Raw genomic sequence first — 27281 nt, forward strand, 5'->3', positions numbered from 1 at the left:
ATCGAATTGAAGTCTTCCCAAAAATGGCGCCAAATTATTACAGGCTAGAATATACATGTCGATATAGTTATAATCCTACGTCTTAATGTTACATGGATATCTAGCTCACACATAGAGAAAATAAGATTTTTTATATGGAAAGCCTTGGAAATGGAAAAAAACCACAGGATCGGGCCTGGCCATGTTGAAAATGATTTCACCATAATTTGATTAGATTATAGTGGGCCGACTCATCCCTAATTGCGATCAAATTACAAATGCCAAATTTATGATTGAAATCTGGTGACAAATGTGGATGAAAGTCCAATATCACTTGGAAGACTGGTGGAAGTTAGGCATTACTTGAAAATTTTGGCATCAGTTGGTGGTCCGACAGAACTCCAATGGTGGTCGACGAGGCAATAAGGTATGAGCAATATCTGATCTCTCTTTTTTCTCATTAGGCTTAGGGGTCCCATCTGAAGAGGAAGGAAGACTCTATTTATATATTTTCTAGAGTTGTATTACCCGTAAATAAGAGGAGGATGAACAATAAATGGGGAGTAGTTTGGATGGACGGCCCATGTTGAATCCCTTTATTGTGGACAATTCATTAGACATTTGATGGTTTTAATGATATTGAAATCTTGATGGTTTTAATGATATTGAAATTTTGCGATCTTGGGATCATTCAGTTTGTCTTATTGAGCCGATGTATTTGACTATAAGCATGTCACATTTTGAGACCGTTTGTAATCCAAATTGTGGTTTGAACCCTCTAATAAAGCTTCGGGACCATAATTTGGACCCATTTGGGCTTGGATTGAGTCAAATTTGATTTTGTTGGGTTAGTATTTTTGAGACGTTCAGTTTGACTATAAATTTGCTATAATCAAAGTTGTTATGGTCCCAATTTTAATTTTCAAACTTTCCAACTTGATTTTTCCTCAAGATTCATGCCAGATCAAGATAATTTTTTGAGGCTATTATTACATCTTAGTTTTCATAACTATATTTTCATATCATGTGTATTATTGATGATTCCAAAATATTATGGTATTGACTGCAATTTCTCCTAACATATATTAGAAATATTACTTTTGTTATTTGTGGTTCTAATATTTCAGGAAAATCATACTCAAGATTGTTAAAGACTTTAAGTCAAATTAGATTAGGGTTTATTATTTCTAAACCTTGTACTTTTTATACTTTTCTTATGTCTGAGAGAGTATTACTTTAATTGGGTAACTGTGCATACACATACTATGGGAGTGTAAAAATTTATAAATTTTTAAAACTTATTGTACTCTATGATATTATATTGGATGGGATGATTTCACTTGAGCATACCTCTAGAAAATAATTAATCGAACCATGCCAGGAAGATTTTCTAAGTCATGTTCGTACTATATGAAGTTAGCTTCAAACATATGCCTTCCAGAGTACAAAATAAATATGTACAAGTTTGCCCTGATGAACTTCTGAGTTTTTATAAACTATTCGTACTGTATGAACATAAGTTCGTACAGACGACGTCCAGAGTATGAAAATGTGTATCTTTTTGTCCAAACAATATGTAAATTTTTTGACCTATTCGTACTGATGAATTCTAGAGTACAAAATGGTTAAGGCCATTTTTGTACCGAACGAAACATGATTTGACTACAAATAAATCGTACTGTATGATATTAATTTCATATAGTAGATTATTCAGAGTACGAAATTGTTTCTTAATGAATCATACCAAACAAATATGTTTAATTTTGAACTAATCATACTGCATGATGTTAGTTTATACCCAAGTCAATTAGAGTATGAAATCGGTTCATATTAGATCATATGAGCAAATTTTGAACTATTTGAACATACTATCGTCGATCGTACTACACGACCATGGACGGTCAAATAGAAAGATTTCTATTTTTTGGTTGATTTTTCATTTTTTCATATATAAGGTCATATAAATTAACTGTGGAAGATATCCTTCTTCATTTTATGTTTGAGAGCAAGTGGGAGAGTTTCTGATATAGAGTTCTTGCAAGTGGAGTGTGAAGGGTTCACAAGGTTTCCCAATGGTGAGAATCTCTAAGTAAGTGTTCCGAATCTCTTCCTTGCTTCTTTGAAGATGCTGGAGAAAAGTTATTTGAAGAAGATTTGGTCCTCTACTATCACTAGGAAGGTGTGAAAGGACATCGGTTATCTACTAAGACAAGGAGGGTGTGAAAGGACACCAGTTCTCTACCAATACCAAGAGGGTGTGAAAGGATGTCGGTTCTCTGTAAACACCAGTAGGGTGTGAAAGAATGCTGATTCTCTGCCGACACCAAGAGGGTGTGAAAGGATGCCAGTTCTTTGACGATACTTAGAGAGTGTGAAAAGATGATGGTACTCTACCAACACGGGTGTGAATGGAAAACGGTACTTTGTTGCACCGGGGAATTATAAAAAAGAGGGAAATTGTAAATGCTTCTCCTCCTTGCAGTCGGAGCAAAAGGAGAGTCACTTTGGTATTAGTGCAATACCTAAAGAGGGAGTCTTCAAGGAGTGGATGTAGGTCAAGTTGGATCGAATCATAATAAATTTATGTGTTCTTATTTTTCTACATTTTTATTTTATGCACATTTTTATTTTATTGTGCTTGAAAAGTTTTTTAGTTTATTAAAACTTTTAAATTATGCAAAGTACTTATAAAATGGTTTTCTATTCAAGAGGTTCTTTTAAATTACTAATTCCCCCCTTTTGGTTAGCATTGTGACTACTGCGTTAGGTCTAACAACTTATAGGGACTTTAAAGTGGTATCATATCATTCTTTTCAAAATTAAGGTTTAGATAACTTTTTTAAAACTATCATGGCTACTTTTAGAAATTGTAACTCACTTGAAGGGTATTCGATCACCAGACCCCCATTATTTGATAACATTCCTTTTAAATTTTTGAAAATACGTATGTCAACTTTTCTTCAATTGCTTGACTATCGCATATGGATTTTAGTAGATGAAGGATACACTAGGCCAACTAGACTTGTAGATGGTATTAGAACTGAAACATCATTTGCTGATTGGACTATAGAAGAATGAGACTTAGCTCAATTAAATGCTAAATGTTTGAACACTTTTTTCTATGCACTTAAATTTGAAGATTACATGTGTGTTTCTATATATAAAAGTGGAAAAGAAATTTGGGATAGACTTTGCATCACATATGAAGGGACTAGTGAAGTGAAACAATCTAGATTGAATATTCTATTGTATGATTATGAACTGTTTCACATGAAATCAAATGAATCAATCACTGACATGTATACATGTTTCACATCAATAGTCACCTCCTTGCATGCTTTAGGTAGGGAACTAATAAATGCTCAAAAAATAAATAAAATACTTCATTATTTGCCTACTGCTTATGATGTAAAAAAAAAACTACTATTATAGAGTCTAAAAATATAACTATTTATTCCATTGACAATCTTCTTGGATCACTAATTGCTTAAAAGAAGGAGCGACTCAATGATAGATAAATACAAGTGAGAAGAAAAAAGAGAAGAACATAGCATTGAAAGTGGAAGAATCAAAGAGTGATCATTCTCAGCCTAAGGATGAAGATGACATTGCCTTGATGATAAGGCAATTTAGAATGTGTGCTATTTTTTGATCTGATCCAAAAGAATCATATTTGACAATAGTAAAAATTCTAAGATATATTTTGGGAACTTAAAGCTTAGGGATTTGGTATCCTAAGCATAGCTCCTCTTTTGAAATAATTGGATATTCTAATTAATATTTTGTAGTTTATAGGGATGATCAAAAAAGTACATCTAGAACTTATTAATTTGTAGGAAACTCTTTAGTTTTTTGGTCTAGTAGGAACTAGAATTTAGTAACCCTATCTACTACTGAAATATAATACATTATCTTAGGTAGTTGTGTGGTATAAGTTCTTTGGTTGAAAAAATAATTGATTTAGGATTTTCTATTAACACAATTCCAATTTTCAGTGATAATACTAGTGTGATTTGTATTTCAAAGAATCACATTCAACATTATAAAATCAAGCATATAAACATAAGGCATCATTTCATTAGAGATCATATTGCTAAGAGAGAAATTGAATTGAATCACGTTGCAACTGAAAAATTAACTTGCAGATATATTTACAAAACCACTAGCCTTTGACACATTTAACACTTTAAGAGTAAGGTTAGGTGTGATTAATCTTAATGCTTAAATAGAAATTCTACAAACTTGATATATATATATAGGGTATGTTTAGTTTGTCTTTGTTTGATTAATCTATTTATTTTTGTGTATTTTATTGTGTATTTTTCATCTTTATTTTTATTTTTATTGTGAAGCATGTCACTTATTAAAATTTTGTAAAAAAATATTATTGGTTTTGAGAAGTTTTTTTTATTTTCATGCCTTGTTTTCTAAGTGTTATGATCGTACTGTACAAAAGTTTTTCATCATGTACAAATTTGTAGCATGTGCATGGTAGGTTTTGGAGTTGAGCATGCAAAACTTAGTTTTCTCATAGGGTTCAAACTGTACGATGATGTCATCATGCCGTGTAATTTGTATAGATTTGTCTGTATGAGTGGGGAAAGTTAACCAGTTGTGGTCAATTATTTATTACTGATCGTACATACAAAATTGTATTTCATCTATATGATCCAAATGTCAGTTTCTATGGGAGACAAACCTAACCATTTTAAAATGATCTTTAATATTCAGATCATCCCAGATCAACACCTATTCATCTATATGATCATGTGGTCAAAAAGCTTGTACGAAAAGATGCCTCGGAAGTGGCATTTTACAAAAAGCCATTTCATATTTAGCAGTTTTTGTTCATACGTACAAAAATAATTTCATCCCGTAAAATTTTAAAATCGTTCATATGATTCAAATTTTATACTATATGATAGGTCATCTTCGTTTAAATAGAAGGGTCTTTGAAATCATTTTTCATTCACTTTCTTTTTGATTCAAATCCTTCTAGAGCCCTTATCTTAGGAAAGGCTAGTTCAAGCAAGCGACCCCGTCCATCTAAGGGCTCCTCTTCTAGAAGCGGAGGGGATGAAATTTCCTTTCTAAGGCAAATGAGGATGCCTTTTTTAGGCACTCTACTACCAACATCACCCCCTCTAAACTTCTCATTCAGGGTGATCTTTATTTTTCTGTTATGCCCCTATTTGCATCGACTCAGTTCTCTTTTATTTTTACCCTTATTTATGCATACCACAAAGAAACCTTCAAATACTTATTAGCTAACATGAGATTTAATGAGGACAACTCTACTATTAGTTCTTATGTTCAGAAATAGAGAGTAGAAATTACAAATGAAGACTTAGGCAACTTTCTTCATTTGAGAACCCAAGGCATTCGAGCCCACACTTTGACTTCTAGGGCCATTTTTGGCTGGGCTAAAATCAATAAAACTCTTAGAGGTGTATCCCAAGTATTTCATTTGTCTAGGGTTTACACTTTACATCAAAATGTTTGAGTCATCCAATATGTTTTGGGAACTTCTATTATCCCTAAAGCTGGTAATCAAATAAATATGACTCCACTCTTATCCAGAGTCACCTATCTGATTATGATTAAAAAACCCTTTAATAAAGCCCAACTCATTGTAGAGTACAGTTATAATCATTTTGAAATTAGGCTTCAACATCATAAGAGTAAGAAGAATGTGGATTTAGGATATTTAATTGCCTACATTCTATATAAGAAGTACAACCTGGTCCATCTTGATCCTCCCACAGAACATCATATCTACTTCATTGATGCCTCTTTTAAGGCACTTTTTGAGAGAGATCAGAGTTCAGTGAGTGATGATTATAAGGACGAAGGGGAAACTCTTGCTCAAGCACCTGCACCTGGACCTGATAAAAACTACTACCAGGAAATGGTCCAGTGATTCGATTGATCGGAGATTCATTTTGATAAAATTGAGACTCACCTTAACCAACAGAATGCTCATTATAATGAAGATCTGGGGTGGATTCATAGACAGTTTGACTCAGTGAACATGAATGTAGCTACAATTTGTAGTTATTTTTCAATATTCAATATACCACCACCTCCAGACTAGGGTCCCTCAGAGTTCTAGATGTACTTCATTGTTTTCAGGTTTCTGAGTTTTTGTATTTGATGTTATGATGTTGCTTTGTGGGTTTAGTATTTTTATGTGTTGCGATGATGTTGTAGTGATGCTATTATATCAAATGTTTTGATGAGATGATATGTTTTAAGAATATGCTTGTATGTGATTCTTATATCAATGTAATGGGTAATGTTTTTGTTGACATACTTTATTTTTTGAAATTTTTATATTTTTAATGAATAAAACTTTTTAAAACTGATCGTTAAAATAGATTATAAATTACTTTACTCTACAAATTAATTTCCTTACAAAATTTAATTTTTTCAAAAATTTAAATTAATCTTATAACTAGATTTAGACAAGGAGATCAATTTCATGTTCTTTTCCACAAACATATCCAAGCTATAATTGTTGCAAGATTGATGTCTTATTAATTTTTATTTTCTTTTTCAATATGTTTAAATTTGTTATTAGTGAAGTTTTCCTTTTAGATTATTGATATTGGAAAGACACAAAAGATAAAAAAGGAGAAAAGTACAAAGTGTGCACAAATAAAAAAAAATTACACAATGATTCATAAAGCAAAAGGAGGCACAAAATAGCCCAAATAAAAAAGATGCATAAAGTGTGCCATAAATATTTGAAAAGATGTGTAATATCGACAATTAAAATTTTTATTGTGTTCTTTCCTTTATTATTCAATCTCTAATTCAAATATCTAATTGACAATCATATATATTATTGAATTTGAAGTTAACTAATCTTTATTTCATCATTTTCACAATAATCTTTTTTATTTAATTTGTCTAAAATGAACATTGAACCTCGTTGACTTTTTTTATCTTAGTTCTTCTTTGATTTAAAATTTTGAAATTTTACTTTTTAGTATTTCAAAATTAATATTGTATTTATGATTTGTTTAAAATCCTTTTCCCTTTTAACTCTTTTGGTTTATCTGTAGAAACCTCTCATTTCAAGATATATGGTATCAAACTTCCCTTTTTGTTGTTGTCAAAGAGGGAGTCAAAATATTATTTGATGTTTAATGTTTTGCATATATGTATGTGTATGTGTAGTATGTGTATGTTTTATTTTTCATTTTGCATGTATGTATGTATATGTGTATGTTTTGAATGTTTTGCATGTATTTATGTTTTTGAATGTTGAATGTTCAAACATTTTTGTGATTTTTGTTCGAGTTTCTATTTTTGTTTTAGGTTTGTTGTTTTTTATCTTCTTGGGAATGCTTTATTATTTAATTTTAGGGGGAGCTAAGGAGAAAATTATTTTGAATTGTAACTCATATAATAATTGTTTTGTCATTATCAAAAAGGGGGAAATGATTGCAACTTAGTTTTCATAATTATATTTTCATATCATCTGTGTTTTTATGATTCTAAAATATTATTATATTGAGTATTGTTTCTCCTAACATATATAGGAAATATTACTTTTATTGTTTGTGTGTACTAACATTTCAAGAAAATCATACTCTAAACAGTTCAAGACTTCTAGTTAGATTAGATTAGGGTTTACTACTTTTAAAGTCTATAATTTTTATACATTTCTTGAGTCTAAGAGAGTGTAATTGTAATTGGGTAATTGTGCACAGACACATTGGAGGAGTGTAAAAATTTGTAAATTTTTAAAACTAATCATATTGTATGATGTTGTATCATACGGGATGATTTGACTTGAGCGTACCTCCCAAAAGAAGTTAATCAAACTATGCTAGGAAAATTTTCTAAGTCATATTCGTACTGTACAAAGTTAGCTTCATATGTACGCCTTCCAGAGTACAAAATAGGTACGTACAAGTTTGTCTCGATAAACTTTTGATTTTTTTTAACTGATTATACTATACAATCATAGGTTCGAACAGACAACGTCCAAAGTATGAAATGAATGTGCATTTTTTTGTCTAGACGAACAGGTAAATTTTTTGAATTATTTATACTGTACGATCATAGGATCGTACAGATGACTTCCAAAGTACGAAATGGTTGAGGCCAATTTTATACCAAATGAAATATGGTTTGACTAAAATAAATCATATTATACGATATGGATTTTGTACAGTACATTATGCACAGTACAAAATCATTTTGTGAACAATCGTATTGAATGAATCTATTAAATTTTGAACTGATCATACAATACAATGTCAGTTTGTACCCAGGTCAATCAAAGTATGAAATTAGTTCCTATTACATCGTACGAGCAAATTTTGAACTATTCATACATACGATCATCGATCGTACTGTATTACCATGGACAGTCAAAATGAAAATTTTTAGTTTTCTGGACAGTTTTTGTGTCTTTCATATAGAAGGTCCTATAAATGGACTGTGGATGACATCCTTCTTCATTTTATCAATGAGAGCAAGTTTGAGAGTGATTTGGGAGAGTGTTTGAGAGAGAGTTATTACAAGTAGAGTGTGAAGGGTTCACAAGGTTGCCCAACGGTCAAAATCTCTAAGTGTTCCAAATCTCTTCCTCACTTCTTTGAAGATGCTCAAGAGAAGATATTTAAAGAAGATCTGGTTTTCTACCGACACCAGGAAGGTGTGAAAGGATGTTGGTTCTTTACGGACACCAGGACGGTGTGAAAGGATACTATATCTATTCTGACACCATGAGGGTATGAAAGGATGCCAATTTTTTGTCGACACCAGAAGGGTGTGAAAGGATGTTGGTTCTCTACAAACACCAGGATGGTGTGAAAGGATGTCGATTCTCTACCAATACTTGAAGAGTGTGAAAGGACGACGGTACTCTATCGATACTTGGAGGGAGTGAAAGGACGGCGGTACTCTATCGTATTATGGATTGGTGGAAGAGAGTGTAATTATAAAGGCTTCTCTGTCTTACTATGGAGCAAAAGGAGAGTCGCTTTAGCAATAGTGTAATACCTAAAGAGAGAGTTTTTATGGAGTAGATGTAGATCTAGTTGGACAGAACCACTATAAATTTATGTGTTCTTATTTTTTTGCATTTTTTATTTTTCTACACATTTTAATTTTATTGTGGTTGAAAAGTTTTTTAGTTTATTAAAGCTTTTAAATTGTGAAAAGTACTTATAAAACGGTTTTCTATTCAAGAGGATTTTTAAATTATAAATTTACCCCCCCCTTTCCAATTCACCCCCCCCCCCCTCTTTGTTAGCATTGGGAATATTGCGTTAGGTCCAACCTAAACGGACTTTAAGTTGCATCAAAATCTTTGTAGTTTAAAACCTTTTAACTCGCCAAAAAAAATTTTAAAATTGTTGACAAGTAGCCAAACCCAAAAATTTTAAAAAAGACCAGCAGCATATGAGCTCATAACTCAAATAAACAATTAGATGAGATCAAACACTCAAAGCCATGTAGTCACAAGCAAGGCTACGCATAAAGAAAATTTAATAAACCATTTTAAGATAAATATAAAATATAATATGCAAGTAACACATATATAAGGATTAACCATCTGCCACCTAACAACTTATCCTTAGAACCAACAAAAAGGCAAGAATCTATAATTAAAGCACATATCATCAAAATAATTGGAGAAACCTACAAAAAATTAAAGAAAGACAAAACAAAGAGGACCTCCCAGCCACACTCCAACGCCTAGAACCCATAATTTATCATAGCTCTAAAAATACCCTCCACAACGACCAAGACAACAAATCTTAAAATAAAAACCAACCAAAGCTAATCAAACAAAGCTCAGGCCCAACGAAATGGGAAGAATAATCAAAACCTACAAATCCTAGAGTCATTATCTTAAAAAAAAAGACCACCTACCAAAGAAAAAATCCAACCTGAGAACAAAAAAAGGAAAAAGGGCCCAACCACGCTGAACAAGCAGAAATAACGCGATAAACCATCTCCACTAGCCACCTCCATATTGACCAAACATCAAACAAACATAAAGAAACCACCCTGGATAGCAAAGCCAAAACTCAAAGAGAAAACATAACAAACCTCCATCAGATAAACATGCAATATAATATGCAAGTAATACAATCATAAGGATGAACCATGTTCCACCTACCAATTTATCCTTGGAACCAACACAATGGCCATAATCTACAATTAAGAACTTATCAAAACAACTGGAGAAACTCACAAACAAAGTCAAAGAAAGACTAACCAAAGAGGACCACATAGCTAAAAGGCCAAGAATCAATAATTTATCATAGCACCAAAAAAACCCTCCATAGTAGTTAAGACCACAAATCTTAAGGCAAAAACCAACCAAAGCTGAACCAAACAAAGCCCAGTCTTAACCACTAAGGGAGAACAATATAAAATAATAAATCCTGAAGGAAATATCATTAAAAACCACCACCTGCAAAAGCAAAACCCTAACAAGTGAACATCAAAAGGCAAAAGGGCCCAACCTAATTGAACAAGCAAAAACTACGAAAAAAATAACCTCCACTAGCCACCTCTTATTGGCCCAACATCAAACAAACATAAAGCAACCATCCAAGATAAGGAACCTCACTATCCAAAAAACTGCCCCTAAAACCCCCTAGCAGAAATCAAATCAAGAACCCCACACCAAAACCCAAGATAAATAGAAAGTGATAAAAAAACTAGTAAATAGCCATGAAGAGGAATAGCAGTGAGAAAGTAGCCAAAATAATATATAAACTTGCAACCAAAACCAAATTCAACACTATAAACCAAACCAAATACAACATGATTAAAAATTTCACCAAAACAATCACCAACAAGCAAAACCTTACTCCCAACAATCATAAGGAGACAACTTTAAAATAGATAGTCATGGACCATAAGGATGCAACTAGCAAATCCAACCAACACTACAAGAGCAAACCCAACAACAAATCTAATTAATTGAAAACCAAAGAAAATCCAAGACCCAAGCCATTTTCTAAGATTCCGAACCCATCAAACAAACACATAAGTAATTTATGACCCGAACAAGTCTCAAAAAAAAAAAAAAACCACAAATACGTAGGAGTTAGCCATTCATAAACTAGCACTGAAAACCCGAAAGAACCACAACTTCCTTTATAGCCAATACCTTCAACACAGGCACAATCCATTTCTCAAAAAATATCAAATAGAAGAAATGAAACCAGCCAACGCACATCATAAAATAATGTAAAATGAAATTATCCTTACTGGCAAGGATTGATTACAAGTGGTATTTTTTTGCCTTATCACTATTCCATTAATATTGTTTTTTAGACACTGAAGGAATTAAATTTCAAATTCATACTCAAAACCTACGTACAAGCTTTGAATTTAAAATTCATTAATTGATAGTCAAAACTCTCAACAAACAACAAACATATTAAGATGAACTACAACCCTCAAATATTTAACTAAAGCAGCATGGACTACAAACGGCAAAAGCACAACCTTAACAAATATTCCTTACACAAATTACAAAATAAATAGTTATTCAGCACAACCTTAACAAATATTCCTTACACAAATTACAAAATAAATAGTTATTTCAGAACATCAAGAAAACCTTATCCCTCTGCAATAGGAGAGGTTGCCCAATCCCATTCCTCTTCGACGGGAAAATCACAAACAACACGCTGATCACGAACCCCGCCACCAATGGCACCGATTTGATCACCTTCTTCGGCGCTTTCGAGTGATAACATTCTACAACATCCCTATGGGACCCAGCGAAAATCACCAAGGCTGCAACAGACATCAGCGCGTGAAACAAGTCTTGCCATTTAAGTCTATAACTCGCCGGCTCAAGAGGGCCTTTTCTTCTTGCGTTAAAGGTCCATATCCCATACAGTGTTGCCACGCCAAAGCAAGCGCGTCCGGAGGCTGTGCGGAAGCTGTCCGTAATGGCAAAGAATGCGCAGGAAGCAGCGCAGAGAAGGACGAAGGAAGCCATCAAGTAGCGGTTTAGGGAAGAGCAGTCGCCGTCGTTGGTGAGTAAGGGGGTGAAAATTGAGAAGGCGAGGATTGTGGCGGTGGGGAGGAGGACGTTGAGGCGGGCGGTGGCGCTGATGACGAGTTTAATGATTTGGAGGAGGTGGGATTCGTTGGCGCCGGGTTCGTGACTACCCTCGTCGGGATCACGGGTGACCGACGAGGTTGCAGTGGTGGGACGTGGCTTTTTTATCAGGATTTCGCAGACATCGTCCTCCATCTTTTTTTACAGTTGGGAAATGAAAGGGAGTAGTTGGTTTTGTGGAGCATCTTGAAGGCGTTTGGGGTGAGGATTCCTTGCCGCTTGGGCGGTATGTAAGGTGGTAATGAAGTCGGCCTCGTGCATTTTGCTTCTTGGTCACGGGTGAGGATTCCTTGCCGCTGCATTCTAATTTTGCTTTTCGTAAACTTCTTGTTAGGAATAGTTTTATGCGTAACTATTAAATTGTATATATTAATAAAAATAACATTTAAATAGTTTTATTTGTTATAACATCATTTACAATCTATTTTAATATTTATGACTTGTCAAGATCTTCAAAAAATTATATGAATTTATTATATTTCAAGTGTTTGGATGCTAATTTTAAACATAAGAAATACTTTTGCTAGTTGTTGACCTCCGTTTTGGAGCTAGGATAGGTCTTACATTAGGTGCTTCACCAATCTACTAGCATATCTTAATTTTAGGAAATTTTAATGCTTTCTAATGGTTAGATCCTTCCCGTCTTTCAGTCTTTGGAAGATTGCTTACTGAAGCTTAGAAGATTAATAAACCGGAATTCTGAAATCGTTAGATTATACTACACCACTGTTTATCTGAACTGGAAGAACCGGAATGAAGTTAAACATGGAAAATCTGCTTTACCATGCTCTGTAGTAGCTGCAAATGCTCTATCTATGGCCATGTTATAGTCTAGTCCATATCTAGATTGCTGGGTACTAATCTCCTTCGGGAGTCTCCAAAAGCTTGGTGCCCTCCACCGATAGATTGGATTAAGATCAATGTGGATGCTTCATTACTCAGTTCAAATACTGCTGAAATCGGAGGGGTCTTCAGGGATCACAAAGGTAGGCTTATTCTTGCATTTGGGAAGAGTAAGCTTCACTGGGATATTACTCAGTTAGAGCTGGAGGCGGTATGTACAGTGCGATACTTCATTCGGAGATGGATGCTTGAGTGCAAAGGAGTGATTATTGAGAGTGAAAACAACAACATTATTACATTCATTCAAAATTCTTTAAAGAACAAGGTTTGGCATGTGGATAGGTGGCCGGACAAGGAGCTTTACTTCTTGGATGAGTTTAATAAAGCGATCTTTCTTCATGTTCCTAGAAGTTGTAATAAAGTAGCTAATCATTGTTCTACTATGGCTTTAGATAAGAGTTTTACTTTTGATAGTTTTTCTTTTGATAACATTCCTTCCTTGTTGTTGAATTTTATCAAGGAAGAATGTTATCATACTAGCAATTGTAATTAGTTCCCTTTACTATTCTTAATGCTTTTTGGTGCATCTTTTCAAAAAAAAAAATGGTAGATCCTTGTGACTCTTGACAAGCTTAAGCGTCACTCTTTATCTAATAGGTCCTACTGAACCTAGTCTCATAAGTCACTAACTTTAATTTGTTAAACCTTAAAATCACATTTGTATAAAAAGGTATTGACCCATCCTAATTATTCAAGATCCTAGACCCACCATAATTTGGCAATGCTCAAACTCACTCTAGCCAAGTAAACCTAAGTTATCCATATATTTTAGTGATAAACTCTAGCATGTGACCTATTAAAGACTCAATTGGTCATAGTAGGAAAAAGTGAGCTAGGAGTTAACACGTCAAACTTATGTGAATTAACTAATTGTCAAATGGATAACCTTTAGATTTTATTCAAGCCTAGAGAAATCGTAAGAAAATAGTTTAGTCCATTTAACCAACTTATATCTATTGGAAACAATGGTTTTTGTATCTAACTCAAAATGAACTCAAATTTAATAAAATTTAATTAATTTAATTGTCCTTAGGCTTAAGCCTAGAAAAAAACATAAAAAGATATAGACACTTACAAGTAAAACATGAAATTGTTCATTAAAAGTAGAATTGGGCAAAATATATATAAAAAAAAAAGATAAAGGCTCTTTAAATCCTCTCTCTCTCTCTCTCTTTGAATCTTAAATTTCTATATTTCAAAATAGATAAAACCTTCCCCACTAATGATTGATTCCTAGTTCATGTATGTAGTGGAATGGTTTTACACATATTTCGAATAAATGGCTAAGTATCATTGACTTTAGGTGCTTATTAATCAAGTTACACCAAGAATAAGTCCATTTCAATCTTTGATTAGCAAATAGACTTTATATGGGATTTGGTTGGAATTTAAGGTAAAGTAGAGTTGGGAATTGGTGTATAATTGTATGGGGTAGTGGTATGGTTTTACTATAAAACATAAGAAATATTATTGCACATTGAAGTAATTGCTTGCCAAGGTAACCTATAGACCACAAAGTGACTTCTTTCTATAAAGTTTTGCCACGCCAAAGCAAGCGCGTCCGGAGGCCGTGCGGAAGCTGTCCGAAATGGCAAAGAATGCGCAGGAAGCAGCGCAGAGAAGGACGGAAGCCATCAAGTAGCGGTTTAGGGAAGAGCAGTCGCCGTCGTTGGTGAGTAAGGCAGTGAAAATTGAGAAGGCGAGGGTGGTGGCAGCGGGGAGGAGGACGTTGAGGCGGGCGGTGGCGCTGAGGATGAGGTTGATGATATAGAGGAGGGATTCATTGGCGCCGGGTTCGTGACTACCCTCGTCGGAATCACGGGTGACCGACGAGGTTGCGGCACTGGTTGCCGTCGTGGGACGTGGCTTCTTGATCAGGATTTCGCAGACATTGTCCTCCATCTTTTTTTAGAGTTGGGAAATGAAAGGGAGAAGTTGGGTTTTGTGAAGCATCTTGTATGCGTTTGGGGTGAGGATTCCTTGCCGCTGGGGCGGGAGGGCAAATGTTACGTGGTAATGAAGTAGGCCTCGTGCATTTTGCTTCTTGATCACGGGTGAGGACTCCTTGCCTCTGCATTCCAATTTTGCTTTGGTTAAACTTCTTGTTAGGAATAGTTTTATGCGTAACTATTAAATTTTATATATTAATAAAAATAACATTTAAAAAATTTTATTTGCTATAACCTCATTTATTTTGCAATACATAGATAAAGTAATCTATTTTAATTTTTATGACTTGTCAAGATCTTCAAAAAAATATATTAGTTTATTATATTTGAAGTGTTTGGATACTAATTTTAAACATAAGAAAAACTTTTGCTAGTTGTTGACCTCCGTTTTGGAGTTGGGAGAGGTCTTACATTAGGTGCGTCACCAATCTACTAGCATACCTTAATTTTAGGAAATTTTAATGCTTTCTAATGGGTAGATCCTTCCCGTCTTCCAGTCTTTGGAAGATTGCTTACTGAAGCTTAGAAGATTAATAAATCGGAATTCTGGAATCGTTAGAATAGACTGCACCACTGTTTATCTGAACTGGAAGAACCATAATGAAGTTAAACATGGTAAATCTGCTTTACCATGCTCTGTAGTAGCTGCAAATGCTCTATCTATGGCCATGTTCAAGTCTAGTCCATATCTAGATTGCTGGGGTACTAATCTCCTTCGGGAGTCTCCAAAAGCTTGGTGCCCTCCACTGATAGATTGGATTAAGATCAATGTGGATGTTTCATTACTCAGTTCAAATACTGCTGAAATCGGAGGGGTCTTCAGGGATCACAAAGGTAGGCTTATTCTTGCTTTTGGGAAGAGTAAGCTTCACTGGGATATAGCTCAGTTAGAGTTGGAGGCGGTATGTACAGTGCGATACTTCATTCGGAGATGGATGCTTGAGTGCAAAGGAGTGATTATTGAGAGTGAAAACAACAACATTATTACATTCATTCAAAATTCTTTAAAGAACAAGGTTTGGCATGTGGATAGGTGACCGGACAAGGAGCTTTACTTCTTGGATGAGTTTAATAAAGTGATCTTTCTTCATTTTCCTAGAAGTTGTAATAAAGTTGCTCATCATTGTGCTACTATGGCTTTAGATAAGAGTTTTACTTTTGATAACATTCCTTCCTTGTTGTTGAATTTTATCCAGGAGGAATGTGATCATACTAGCAATTGTAATTAGTTCCCTATACTATTCTTAATGCAATTTGGTGCATCTTTTCAAAAAAAAATAATTGGTAGATCCTTGTGACTCTTGACGAGCTTAAGCATCACTCTTTATCTAATAGGTCCTACTGAACCTAGTCTCATAAGTCACTAACTTTAATTTGTTAAACCTTAAAATCACATTTGTATAAAAAGGTATTGACCCATCCTAATTATTCAAGATCCTAGACCCACCATAATTTGGCAATGCTCAAACTCACTCTAGCCAAGTAAACCTAAGTTATCCATATATTTTAGTGATAAACTCTAGTATGTGACCTATTAAAGACTCAATAGGTCATACTAGGAAAAAAGTGAGCTAGGAGTTCACACATCAAACTTATGTGAATTAACTAATTGTCAAATGATAACCTTTAGATTTTAATCAAGCCTAGAGAAACCGTAAGAAAATAGTTTAGTCCATTTAACCAACTTATATCTATTGGAAACAATGGTTTTTGTATCTAACTCAAAATGAACTCAAATTTAATAAAATTTAATTAATTCAATTGTCCTTAGGCTTAAGCCTAGAAAAAAACATAAAAAGATATAGACACTTACAAGTAAAACATGAAATTGTTCATTAAAAGTAGAATTGGGCAAAATATATAAAAAACAAAGATAAAGGCTCTTTAAATCCTCTCTCTTTCTCTCTCTCTCTCTCTCTCCATCTCTCTCTTTGAATCTTAAATTTCTATATTTCAAAGTAAATAAAACCTTCCCCACTAATGATTTATTCCTAGTTCATGTATGTAGTGGAATGGTTTTAGACATATTTGGAGTAAATAGCTAAGTATCATTGGGTTTAGGTGCTTATTAATGAAGTTGCACCAAGAATAAGTCCATTTCAATCTTTGATTAGCAAATAGACTTTATATGGGATTTGGTTGGAATTTGAGGTAAAGTAGAGTTGTTAATTGGTGTATAATTGTAGGGGGTAGTGGTATGGGTTTACTATAAAACATAAGAAATATTATTGCAAATTGAAGTAATTAATTACCAAGGTAACCTATAGGTATATCACCACAAACTGACTTCTTTCTATGAAGAATAATCTACAAAGCCTTTTCTGCATAGGATAAAAAAAAATGTTTTTAAAAAAGACATTAAGGAGTGATTACTCATTTACAACCACCCGTAACATCCATTAAAAGGAGTGTTTTTTGACCTTTCTTATTGATAAATGATTTTTTTTACAATTTAAATATCAAATAATTATTTTTAAACATTATAAACAACATTTCCATTATAATGATGATTATTCAAATTAAAAATAAAAGTTATGAACTTCTAAATTCAAAATTTAAAGATTTGATCAAGGAATTGAGTTTGAAAATTCTAACAGATTGATATTTAAAACTAATTTAAGATTTGGACAAACCACCAGAGGAAAAAATTTTAGAGAGACATATATATAATTTAGACTTATGCTTGCTTTCAGTGGCCTGTCTTCTAACACCCTAAATGTAATCAACCACCTTATGAATGCAGGATATAATGGCTCTATATTTAAGGCATAAACGATTTTTAGTTTAAGACATAATCATGACTATTTAATATATAAATGCATCAATCTAATTTTGCTTTGACTCAAAGACATCCTAAACTATAAATTTTATTTTTAGTTAACACTAAACATCTAATATTTCTAATTTTATATTTTTTTGAAAACTTTGACAGTATAATGGCCCTAAACTATATGGAAATACATCAATCCCATCACTTAGTCCTCTTATACCTTACCGTTAGTTTGTATGCATTGGCTTAGTGTAAATTGCGCGCATAAATTTAAAATGCATGCATGTATGGATGTAAGGATAAAGGTGTTTGTGTATACAATACCACTACTATATTATCCTAAAACTACCATGCATGTTCCCAAAAAGTTTGAAACAAGCACACAAAAAAACCTATGAAAAGGCTACCCTCTAATACAAATCTATCACCCACAAAAATGCAATGCATGTAATATGAAGTAGTATATGAAAGAGCAATATATAAATAATACTTTTATTCTTTTATTTCTAATGTAGAGTACAAACTAGGGTCTACAAAAAAAAGTAAGGTAGTCAAGCTAAGTGGTATTTCTATCCCTATACAATATAGATTTAAATAAGATTGCTTACTTTAGTCTTAATCATTGGGCTCCATTAACTCCATTTAAGATTTTATAAGAGAATGATCTTCAATGAAAGAATAATCATTTTGTTTTGGAACTCAATATGTATAAGCAAAAATATTTAATCATTATAATTTTTGACACTATAAAACTCAATCTAGCTATATAAAAATCTATGTACAACATTTATATTTTTAATTGACTCTTTGTATTTACATCAGGTTCAAGATACATTCTACTTTTACTAGATAGATAAAAGAGAAATATATATAAGGAAATTTAAAAGTGAAATGTAGGTGTGTAGAACCTAATGCATCTAATATAACCTAGAAGAGTCTAAGGTGAACTAATAAGAAATATGTTCATGACATTCTAAGTAGAGAAAAATATGCAAATAAATATAACACACCCTCTAAGAAAGGTATCTTCTGTTGATCTCATTCTTTTTAGTAGGTTGACCAAACTCAAGCTCAATAAATCAAATCTAAAACCACATTCAAATCCAAAATTCCAAACCAAAATTTATGGTTAAAGGCCTATGTCCTATGGCTCTTTTTGAGAGATTTTTCAACCACCTCAAAATCAAACCAAATAATCCCCAATTCATGATTTATCAATTGTATGTAGATTAGGCATGTACATAGGGTTAGCCCTCCAAATTTTATGACAATATGAGATCTCGAACCCCAAAAACTCAATTGAAATCCAAAGGCTGCAAAACCTTTAAATATTTATAGCTAGCATATGCCACTAGATTTAGTAGGTTGTTAAATTTAACCTTAGGAGATTCTCCATAACCTTTGAACATGTTCATATTCATAATTATGACAAGTCAAACCTAAAATTGCACTTCGATGGACCCTGGTTGACCCCGAGTTAACCAGGGACCCAAATAGCCTAAATGCCCTTTGAGGGAAAAATTGAAGTTTTCTCCAAACTTCAATTTGGCGCAATCAAACCAAGTCATGGAACCTCTTCTAATGCATTCTAGACATTATTAGGAGATCATTAAACCCAAATCAAAATTTTGGTTTAACTAAGTTAACCAAGTCAACCATAGTTGACCAAAATGCCCCGTAAGGGCCCAAACATATATTTTATGCAATAAGACCTCACAATTGCATGTAACCACTTCCATTGGGTCCAAAATATCATTTTGAATTTATTTGGCCCAACCCCAATCTTTGGTTTGACTAGGTTAACTAAGTCAACCATGGTTGACCAAATCAACCATAAACCCAACCAAGGTCAAAATTCAATGTTCTAAGAAATTTCAAACCAAATTGACCACATAAATTATTTAATTAAATATTCCAAGCATGTCTAACATTTCTCTAAGTCAACTCACTATTGATTTGACTTGGTCAAACTCTCATGCATGATTAAACCCCTCACATACACATCACCCATATAAACTCCAATCCCTTAGCTCCAAACTCCTTGAGGTGGTTTTGTACAGAGTGCATGACCTCCTCAAGTCCTTTCCTAGTTAGCATTGACTGGCCAATAGGTCAACAAGTCATCTCAAACCTATGAAAAAGGATCTAGCTATGGTCAATTCTCAAAGTCACCTAAGCACCCCCTTTACTTTAAAAAAAACTGCTTATAACAAGCCTAAATCACTCTTAAAGGAGCCCTAATGTAACTCTTTAAATGATGCCAAGCCTTGGTTTAGCCTAATATGGAAAAAGATAAGTCATCCTCCATCACATAAATCAAGGGGGTCTCTCTCAATCACCAGCCTTCTCCGTGCCTTCTAACAATCTTAGACATATGTTAATCATCCAAGCTGGTGCCCAAAATAAATCCAAGCCCTTCATCAAAAGGATGAGGATTCAAGTAGCCTAAACCATCCAAAAAATCTTCATTATGTTCTCCACTTTTGTCCAGCAGTATATAGCTCTTAAAACTCTTCTTCTACCTTCCCCAACATGTTCTCTTCCTTCTCCCATCATTTCTCTACCATTTCCAAACCCCCAAACCTTATTTTGGTGAAGTGAGAGGGATCTAAAGAGAGAAAGGAGACTTTCAAATATAACTTTCAATCCAGTTACCACCAAGCCTTAAATTCTTCTACAAAGTTGGGGAAAACATCACTAGGAGAAAAAAGACCAAAATCATAAAAAATCCACCCATTGGTTGGTGAAAAAACTCAATATTTAGCTAGGATTTTAATTTTAAAATGCTCAAAGTTTTTAGTGCATGTAGCCTCATAACTCAAGGCAATGAAAATCTATGTTTCCATGAGCTTATATTTCAAATTTCATAGAATTTAGTAGAGTATGTTTAAAGATATGGAAATTTAAAATTCTTAGTTTATTTTGAACTATGATGGCGCCCAATCAGACAACCCAGAATTGGCCACATCACCTAGGATGGAACCATGCATGGGCCTTAACATTCGAACGTGTATCATTTAGAGCATAGAGAGCTTACATGACTCAATCTAAGCCATGCATGTCTCGCTTGTTTTATCTGATGATCCAATTTGATGTTGACTCGATTATGACAGTGACGGCGGCGTGCCACATACTTTAATTATTTTAAATAGTTATGCGAGTGGAAAATTTGATTAAAATGAATTGATTTAAAAAATCATTTTATATGCTCTTTATTTAAAATATTCATAAAAAATCAATTTTCCACCATATTTGATAATTTTAGTGTCATTGGAAAGATCTTGAGACCTAGCATATTCCAAAATTAATTTCAATGTGTTTTGATCAATGAAATATGAAAATTTTGTGTTTGTTTAAAATCCTTTTTTAGTAATTCTTTCATAATTCAGTGGTCAAACTGAACCAAATTTTTGGTAAAAAAAATTTGGGCATCTTAGGCATCCCTTGATTTTTTTACAGATCTAGATGCTCTCAGGATTGTTGTGATGTAAATTTTCAAAATAACACGTTCATTTTGTTCCCAAAACTTTAAAAATTTAGAACTCCGTAGATTAGATAGTAAATTATATTTGTATGACTTATAGCTTATATATATAAGTTTAGAGTAATGAAAATAAATATATATTAATATTTTAATTAATATTTTTTTCTATTATTTTAATTATTGGAAGAAATTAGATAGCTTTTATTGTTATTATTTAAAGAAAAAATATATAATGCTTACCTATTTACATTTTAAGGCCTGTCAGGGAATGATTGTGTAAACCTTGTAAAGTAATACATATAGAATTTGGAAATTTGTTTGGAATTTTTAAATATTTTTTATTAATAAATTAATTAAATATTACTTTTAAATTAAAGTTAAATTATTCTTGAAATGGATGTCAAATTAAAGTTGTTTTAATTTTATTTTATTAAGAGCTTAATTTTGGTCAATTAGATGTATTATATGAATTTTTTAGAATTAATTTTGATTTATTAGAACTTTTGAAAACTTTTAATGCTTAATTAGAAGATTAATAATAGTGGACTTAGTGATTTTTGAAGTTGATGTAAAATTTTTTATGGATTAGCAAAGTCACTATATTCAGATGGTTTGAGTTTCATATCAATAGTAGGTGTATCCTAATTATTAAAATTAATCTAAATTCTCTAATGTGTCCTTAATTATTATCCTTGATGGTGTCACTAAGTTATATATGATCAAATCAATGTTTGACCATATACATATATAAACATACAACCACACTCAAGTCCTTAAATCTAGGAAAGCTTAGCTTAACTGGTGGGTATATCCTATACATGCAAAAGATAAAGAACTAATTAATATAAGAAATAGTTTGATTAGTGAATAGTTGGAGGACAACTATCACTAATCCCCTCCCATGATTCCTATCATATGAACTCAAGCTATGTTTAAGATTTCAAAGGATCACTCAAGCTCTCACAATTTAAAGCATATAATTTTAAAGTAATTCTAAAATTTAGAAAATATATTAATTTTTATTTTCTAAAAAACTTAAGATAAGTCAAAATAATTTTGAAAATAAACCCAAAATAATTTCAAAATAGTTTTAATACAAATTTGATGAATAATTTGAAATTTTAAAATAATCTGAGGTTCTTCAAATTTATTAAAATAATATTTAAGTTAAATATTGATTAAACATTAATTAAATAATTAAGTCTTTAAATAGATTAAATTATTCAAATTATTTAAGATATTAAAAATAAGAATTTTTAATTTAAAATAACCAAATTAAGTTTTCTTATTTTTAGTAAAATAATATTAAATTTTTAATATTTTGAAAGATATTTAAGTTAAATTAAATATTTAATTAATTCTTAAAGGGTGTTAAATAATTAAAATTAATAAATATTGATTAAATTAATTTTAATTTCAAATTACAGAAATCTTAAAATTATTTTTGATTATTTAAAATATTTTAAAACAAAAGTTTTAGTTTTGAAAAAGTTACTTTAATATTTAATCAAGTACTAATTAAGTGTTAAAATATTAAAATTTTAAATGTAAAAAGGAAACTAAAAAATATATTGGATATTTCAAATTAATTTTAATTTTATTTAAATGGTTTAGAATTTCATGCAAATTGATATATCATACATAATTTTTTGATTAGCAAGTAATTTCTAATAATTCCTTATGAATTTTCTACTAATTAAAATAACTAAAATAGCAATTATATATTAATTAATAGTCTTACCAGTGCTGGAAATGACTGGAGGACACATGGTAGCCTGGGGTAGGCTCGTGGAATCGCTGGCAATGATTGCCTGATGGCGCAATAATTGCACCGTCGATAATCATCAGATAATGATGAAACCGCAGACACAGTTTCACTTATCAAAGTCAGCTCGACATCTCTGACGTCGGATCCTTAGTTGTAATGAATTAACGGTTATGATTCAATGGGATGGAGCAAATGACTGTGGGATTGGATCTGTGGTCGGAAGAACGCACGGAACAGCTTGGTCTAGGATGTTGAACACACGATCAATGACCCAAAAAATGTACACTAAGGGTACGTAGTGAATGAACTCTAGAATAGGTTTTTTGGCTCATTCGCTTGATCCGATTAACTAAATCAATTAAAATTTTAAATCTAAGCTCAGCACATGAATATAAATCTTGGGGGATACTTAATATGGCTTAAAACACTCCTAATAAAATGCTAATTAACCCTAACCATTGTGACCTAAGGCAAAGGATTTCATGAGATTTTTATGTTAGATCTTCAGGGTCTTGATACGGTTTAGCTTGTAGACTGTCTATGTAAGTTTTCCTAGTTAAAAGCATGGCTGAAAACATGTTGAATTGATTGGATGAAACTTTGGATGGAATGGGTAGTAGGGTTGCTAGAGGATAATTATCGACGAGCCTCCAATGGCTGGGTTTCTCTTGGAAAGTGAGGAGGAAGGTTTGAGGATTCAAAAAGAATCAGAGGGCTGAACTAGAGAGAGCTAGAGTGGAGAGAGAGTATAGGGATTAGAATGATCCTTAAAATGGGGCTTTTCTCCTATTCAAATGACCTGGATAAAAAGGGATTATCTTGATCGTTTAGAGACCCTCCATGGATCATTGAGAGATGTCCCAAACTATTGGGAGGCAGAGGAAAAGACTTGTTCAAGCTCCATTGCTATTTGAGGCTTTGGCTCGAAGGGGGGGACCATTTCCCTTTTAGGCTAAACTAGGGAATGGGCTTGGTTGGAGAGCTCTTAAGAAATATTTAGCCTCATTTGGGACAAACTCAAACAGCCTAGTCTAGGATAGGAGCTGCTGGTTGAGAAGGTTTAAAGCTTTGAAAAGATGTAGTTATAGTTTAGAGAAGGAGTTGACTATTTCAAAGAAAGGTTTAAATGCTCAAGTTGACCATTTGACTGGTCAAAGGTTTTGGTTGACCGGTGAGGTGGATTGGAGGGAGTGTAATTGATATTGAGTCAAGTGGGAAGGATCAAAGGGGTTCGAGCAGTGTACATGGAGCTTGGAAGGGGATTTAAAGAGATTTGACCAAGTTTGATTAGTTGACTTGGTCAACATGGTTGGGTATGATTGGCCAAGGATTATAATTTGATTGGGCCATCCATAAGTGAAGATTTGGAAATTTGAAAGATTTGATTTGATCAAATGGGTTAGAATAACCCATTTAAACCCTTACGGAACTATTGGTAATCTTAGGTTGACCCAAGGGCTTGATTTGTGCTTAATATGTTTGAAATTTTTAGAGGGATCTATTGGGAGTAATTCCATAAACTAGATTAGTTGTTTTGGTCAATTTGACCATATTGACCCTTAAAGGGCATTTTTGTCAACCATGGTCAACTTGGTCAACTAGGCCAAACCAAATAGTGGGTTTGGGTTCAATGTGTTCCTAAAGTCATTAAGGATCCATTGGAATGATATTTTGAGTTCGATATGGCTAGGTTATATTGAATTTTATGGAAAAGATAAAAAACCCTTTATAGGGTATTTTGGTCATTTTGACCCTTCATTAATTCTGAGTCAAATTGAATTGAGAAAAGTGTAGACTATTGATTAGTAGGTCCTAATGAAGGTCATGGATGCGATTTGGAGGTTTGGAAAGGGTCCCAAGGCTAAGATCTACTGGATGGCAAGTCTAGTGGCATAGATTATAAATAATTGAAGATTTTGCAGCTTTTTGGAAAAGATTTACTTTTAGGGGCTAGAAATGTTAGATTGAGCTCAAATTTGGATGGTTGACCTTAGAGACAATCTTAAATAATATGCAATTGATAAACCCTATATCAAATGTCATTAGGCTGTGTTCCATTGGATTTAAAAGTTCTCTTGATAAGGGTTTCAGGACCTTTGTCCTTAGCCCATGGATTTGGTTTGAAATTTTGGGTTTGGATTGGATTAAGGAGTTAAATGGTTGGAATTAAACCATCCATATCAATAAAAGTTAATTAGATGATTTAAGTTGATTGGATATGATTTGAAAGTTGGTTGGAAGCTGGATTAAGGATTGAATTAGAAGGTGAAGGTGAGTTTAATAGGGATTGAATTGTGTCATACCTAGGTCATATATGGTGAGGAAGTAGGCACTTTCCAGCCATTAGGTCACCAGGAAGAAACTCAAGTGGGTCTTAGTAACCTTATACAGAAATGAGGACAGCATCATGATCATCAGGCTAACATACACAGTTATAAGACTTAATTCAAGAAATTAAAAATAAATAAATTAAAATGACAGACTCTTTTAACATAACTTATTCTAGCTAAGCTTGAGCCCTGAATCTTCAAAGAATAGTATATATTATACCTAAAATATTAGTCAACACATAAACATATATGCCCTACAAATACTAGGAAAACTAAAAAGGTAATTAATAATATTTATTACCATCAAAATCATAATCTTGAGAGCCGGAGTTGCAACAATATCCCCCTATTTTATAATGGCAAATATTATTGGTTGAATTTGTAAACTAAAAATATTTTCTCCTAATCTCCTCCTTACTAAAGGAATTATATTAATAAATAGGGAAAGCTTTTTTATTTTATATTTTAAAATCAAACCACAAATACAACCAACCATAATATATTATCCCCCTTTGATATTATAAAAAAGAAGAGATAAAATAACACCTAAAATTAAAATACATGTAGAAAAAAATAATAACATACATAAAGTAACTAAGAGATGAAATTATGCATAAAACATACAAAAAAATAAAACACACAAAACAGATAAATACTCACATAAAACACATAAATAAAACACAAAAACAAACCTTACCATACTTATACTTGATTGGAAATAATAATTGAACCCTTGACTATTTAGTATAAGTTGGTTACCTTTTAATCTTGCTCCTATTCTGTTGACTCAGAAGCTAAGTCTTCCCAAAAAATCTTTTACTTCTTTTCATTTTCCCTTATTGCAATTGGCTTATTCTCACCCTTTTTTTTTACTAGTTGTTTCTTACGATTAGGGCATTCATATTTAAAATGTCTAGGTTTTCTACACCCAAAGCAAATAATGTTAGAAGCAAGCTTATCATATTTACCATTTTTACCTTTACTTTAGTTCTTTTCACACTTGTGCTTATGCTTTAAGAGAATTTTGAATTGGCATGTTATCTCCTCACTCTCATCATTTCATATGCGATTTTCATAAGTGACTTTTGCTTTTAGCATTATAGCCTTCTCATCACCTGCATTCAAAAGTCTTTGACTGATAGTTTACTAATAGACAATGAGTGATCCAATTAGATTATCAATATAATAAGCATTCAAATATTTCAATTCGCATATAATAAAGACTTTGGAATCAAATTTATTAAGTAGAAAATGTAAAAGTTTGTTAACCCTTTCAAAACTTAAAAATTCTCTACCTAAAGCATGCAAAGATGTTACTATCTAAGTAAATTTAGTATACATGTCTGAGATAGTCTCATTAGGTTTTATAATGAAAAGTTAAAAATAATGCAATAATAAATTTAACCTAAATTGTTTGACTTCACTAGTACCTTCATATGTAAAGCATACTCAATCCCAAATATTTTTGTCAGTTGTACAGGTCGAAACTCTCATATAATCTTCAAAATTTAAAGAACATAAAAAGCAATTCAAAGATTTTACATTCAATTGAGCATAAATTTTTTCTTCTTGACTGCATTCAGTATTAGGAATATTTATTTTGACTCCTTTAATAATTTGTGATGGTACAAAATAAACAGTTTGAATCATATGCCACATTCTAAAATATATTGATAGTAAGAAACTAGACATGCAGATTTTCAAAAAATCAAATAAAATATTGACAAATAAAGGAGGAAGAGTAATTGAGTAACCTTTAGCAGTGCTCCTATTTCCAAAAAGAGCCATTGATCATTTTTTCAAAAGTTTTCTAAAACCTTATTTTTGAAATCCTTCTCTGATACCACTTGAAAATTCAAGATGATTGTTAAACCTTGAGAAAATAGCCCAATAATCATCAATACGGAAGTAAAACTATCACTTATTATGGAAGCTAGTACACTTATCAAAAGTTACAAGGATTGTGATTATAATCAATACAACATA

At 32.5% G+C, this 27281-nt stretch overlaps 1 protein-coding gene across 1 annotated transcript; it reads right to left on the reverse strand.

The window, feature by feature from the left end:
- Positions 1-11346: 11346 nt before the first annotated feature.
- Positions 11347-12297, reverse strand: LOC110113482 (protein DMP2). The gene has a single exon (XM_020846090.2). It carries the CDS (start codon positions 12224-12226, stop codon positions 11564-11566), a length of 663 nt encoding a protein of 220 aa, XP_020701749.1. The 5' UTR covers positions 12227-12297; the 3' UTR covers positions 11347-11563.
- Positions 12298-27281: the final 14984 nt, after the last annotated feature.

The sequence above is a fragment of the Dendrobium catenatum genome, unplaced genomic scaffold (genome assembly GCF_001605985.2).
Source record: "Dendrobium catenatum unplaced genomic scaffold, ASM160598v2 fragScaff_scaffold_767, whole genome shotgun sequence".
In the NCBI taxonomy this organism is placed as follows: domain Eukaryota; kingdom Viridiplantae; phylum Streptophyta; class Magnoliopsida; order Asparagales; family Orchidaceae; genus Dendrobium; species Dendrobium catenatum.

Excerpts from the sequence above, each read along its gene's own strand:
- LOC110113482 (XM_020846090.2), bottom strand. The coding sequence starts at position 12,226 with ATGGAGGACGATGTCTGCGAAATCCTGATAAAAAAGCCACGTCCCACC.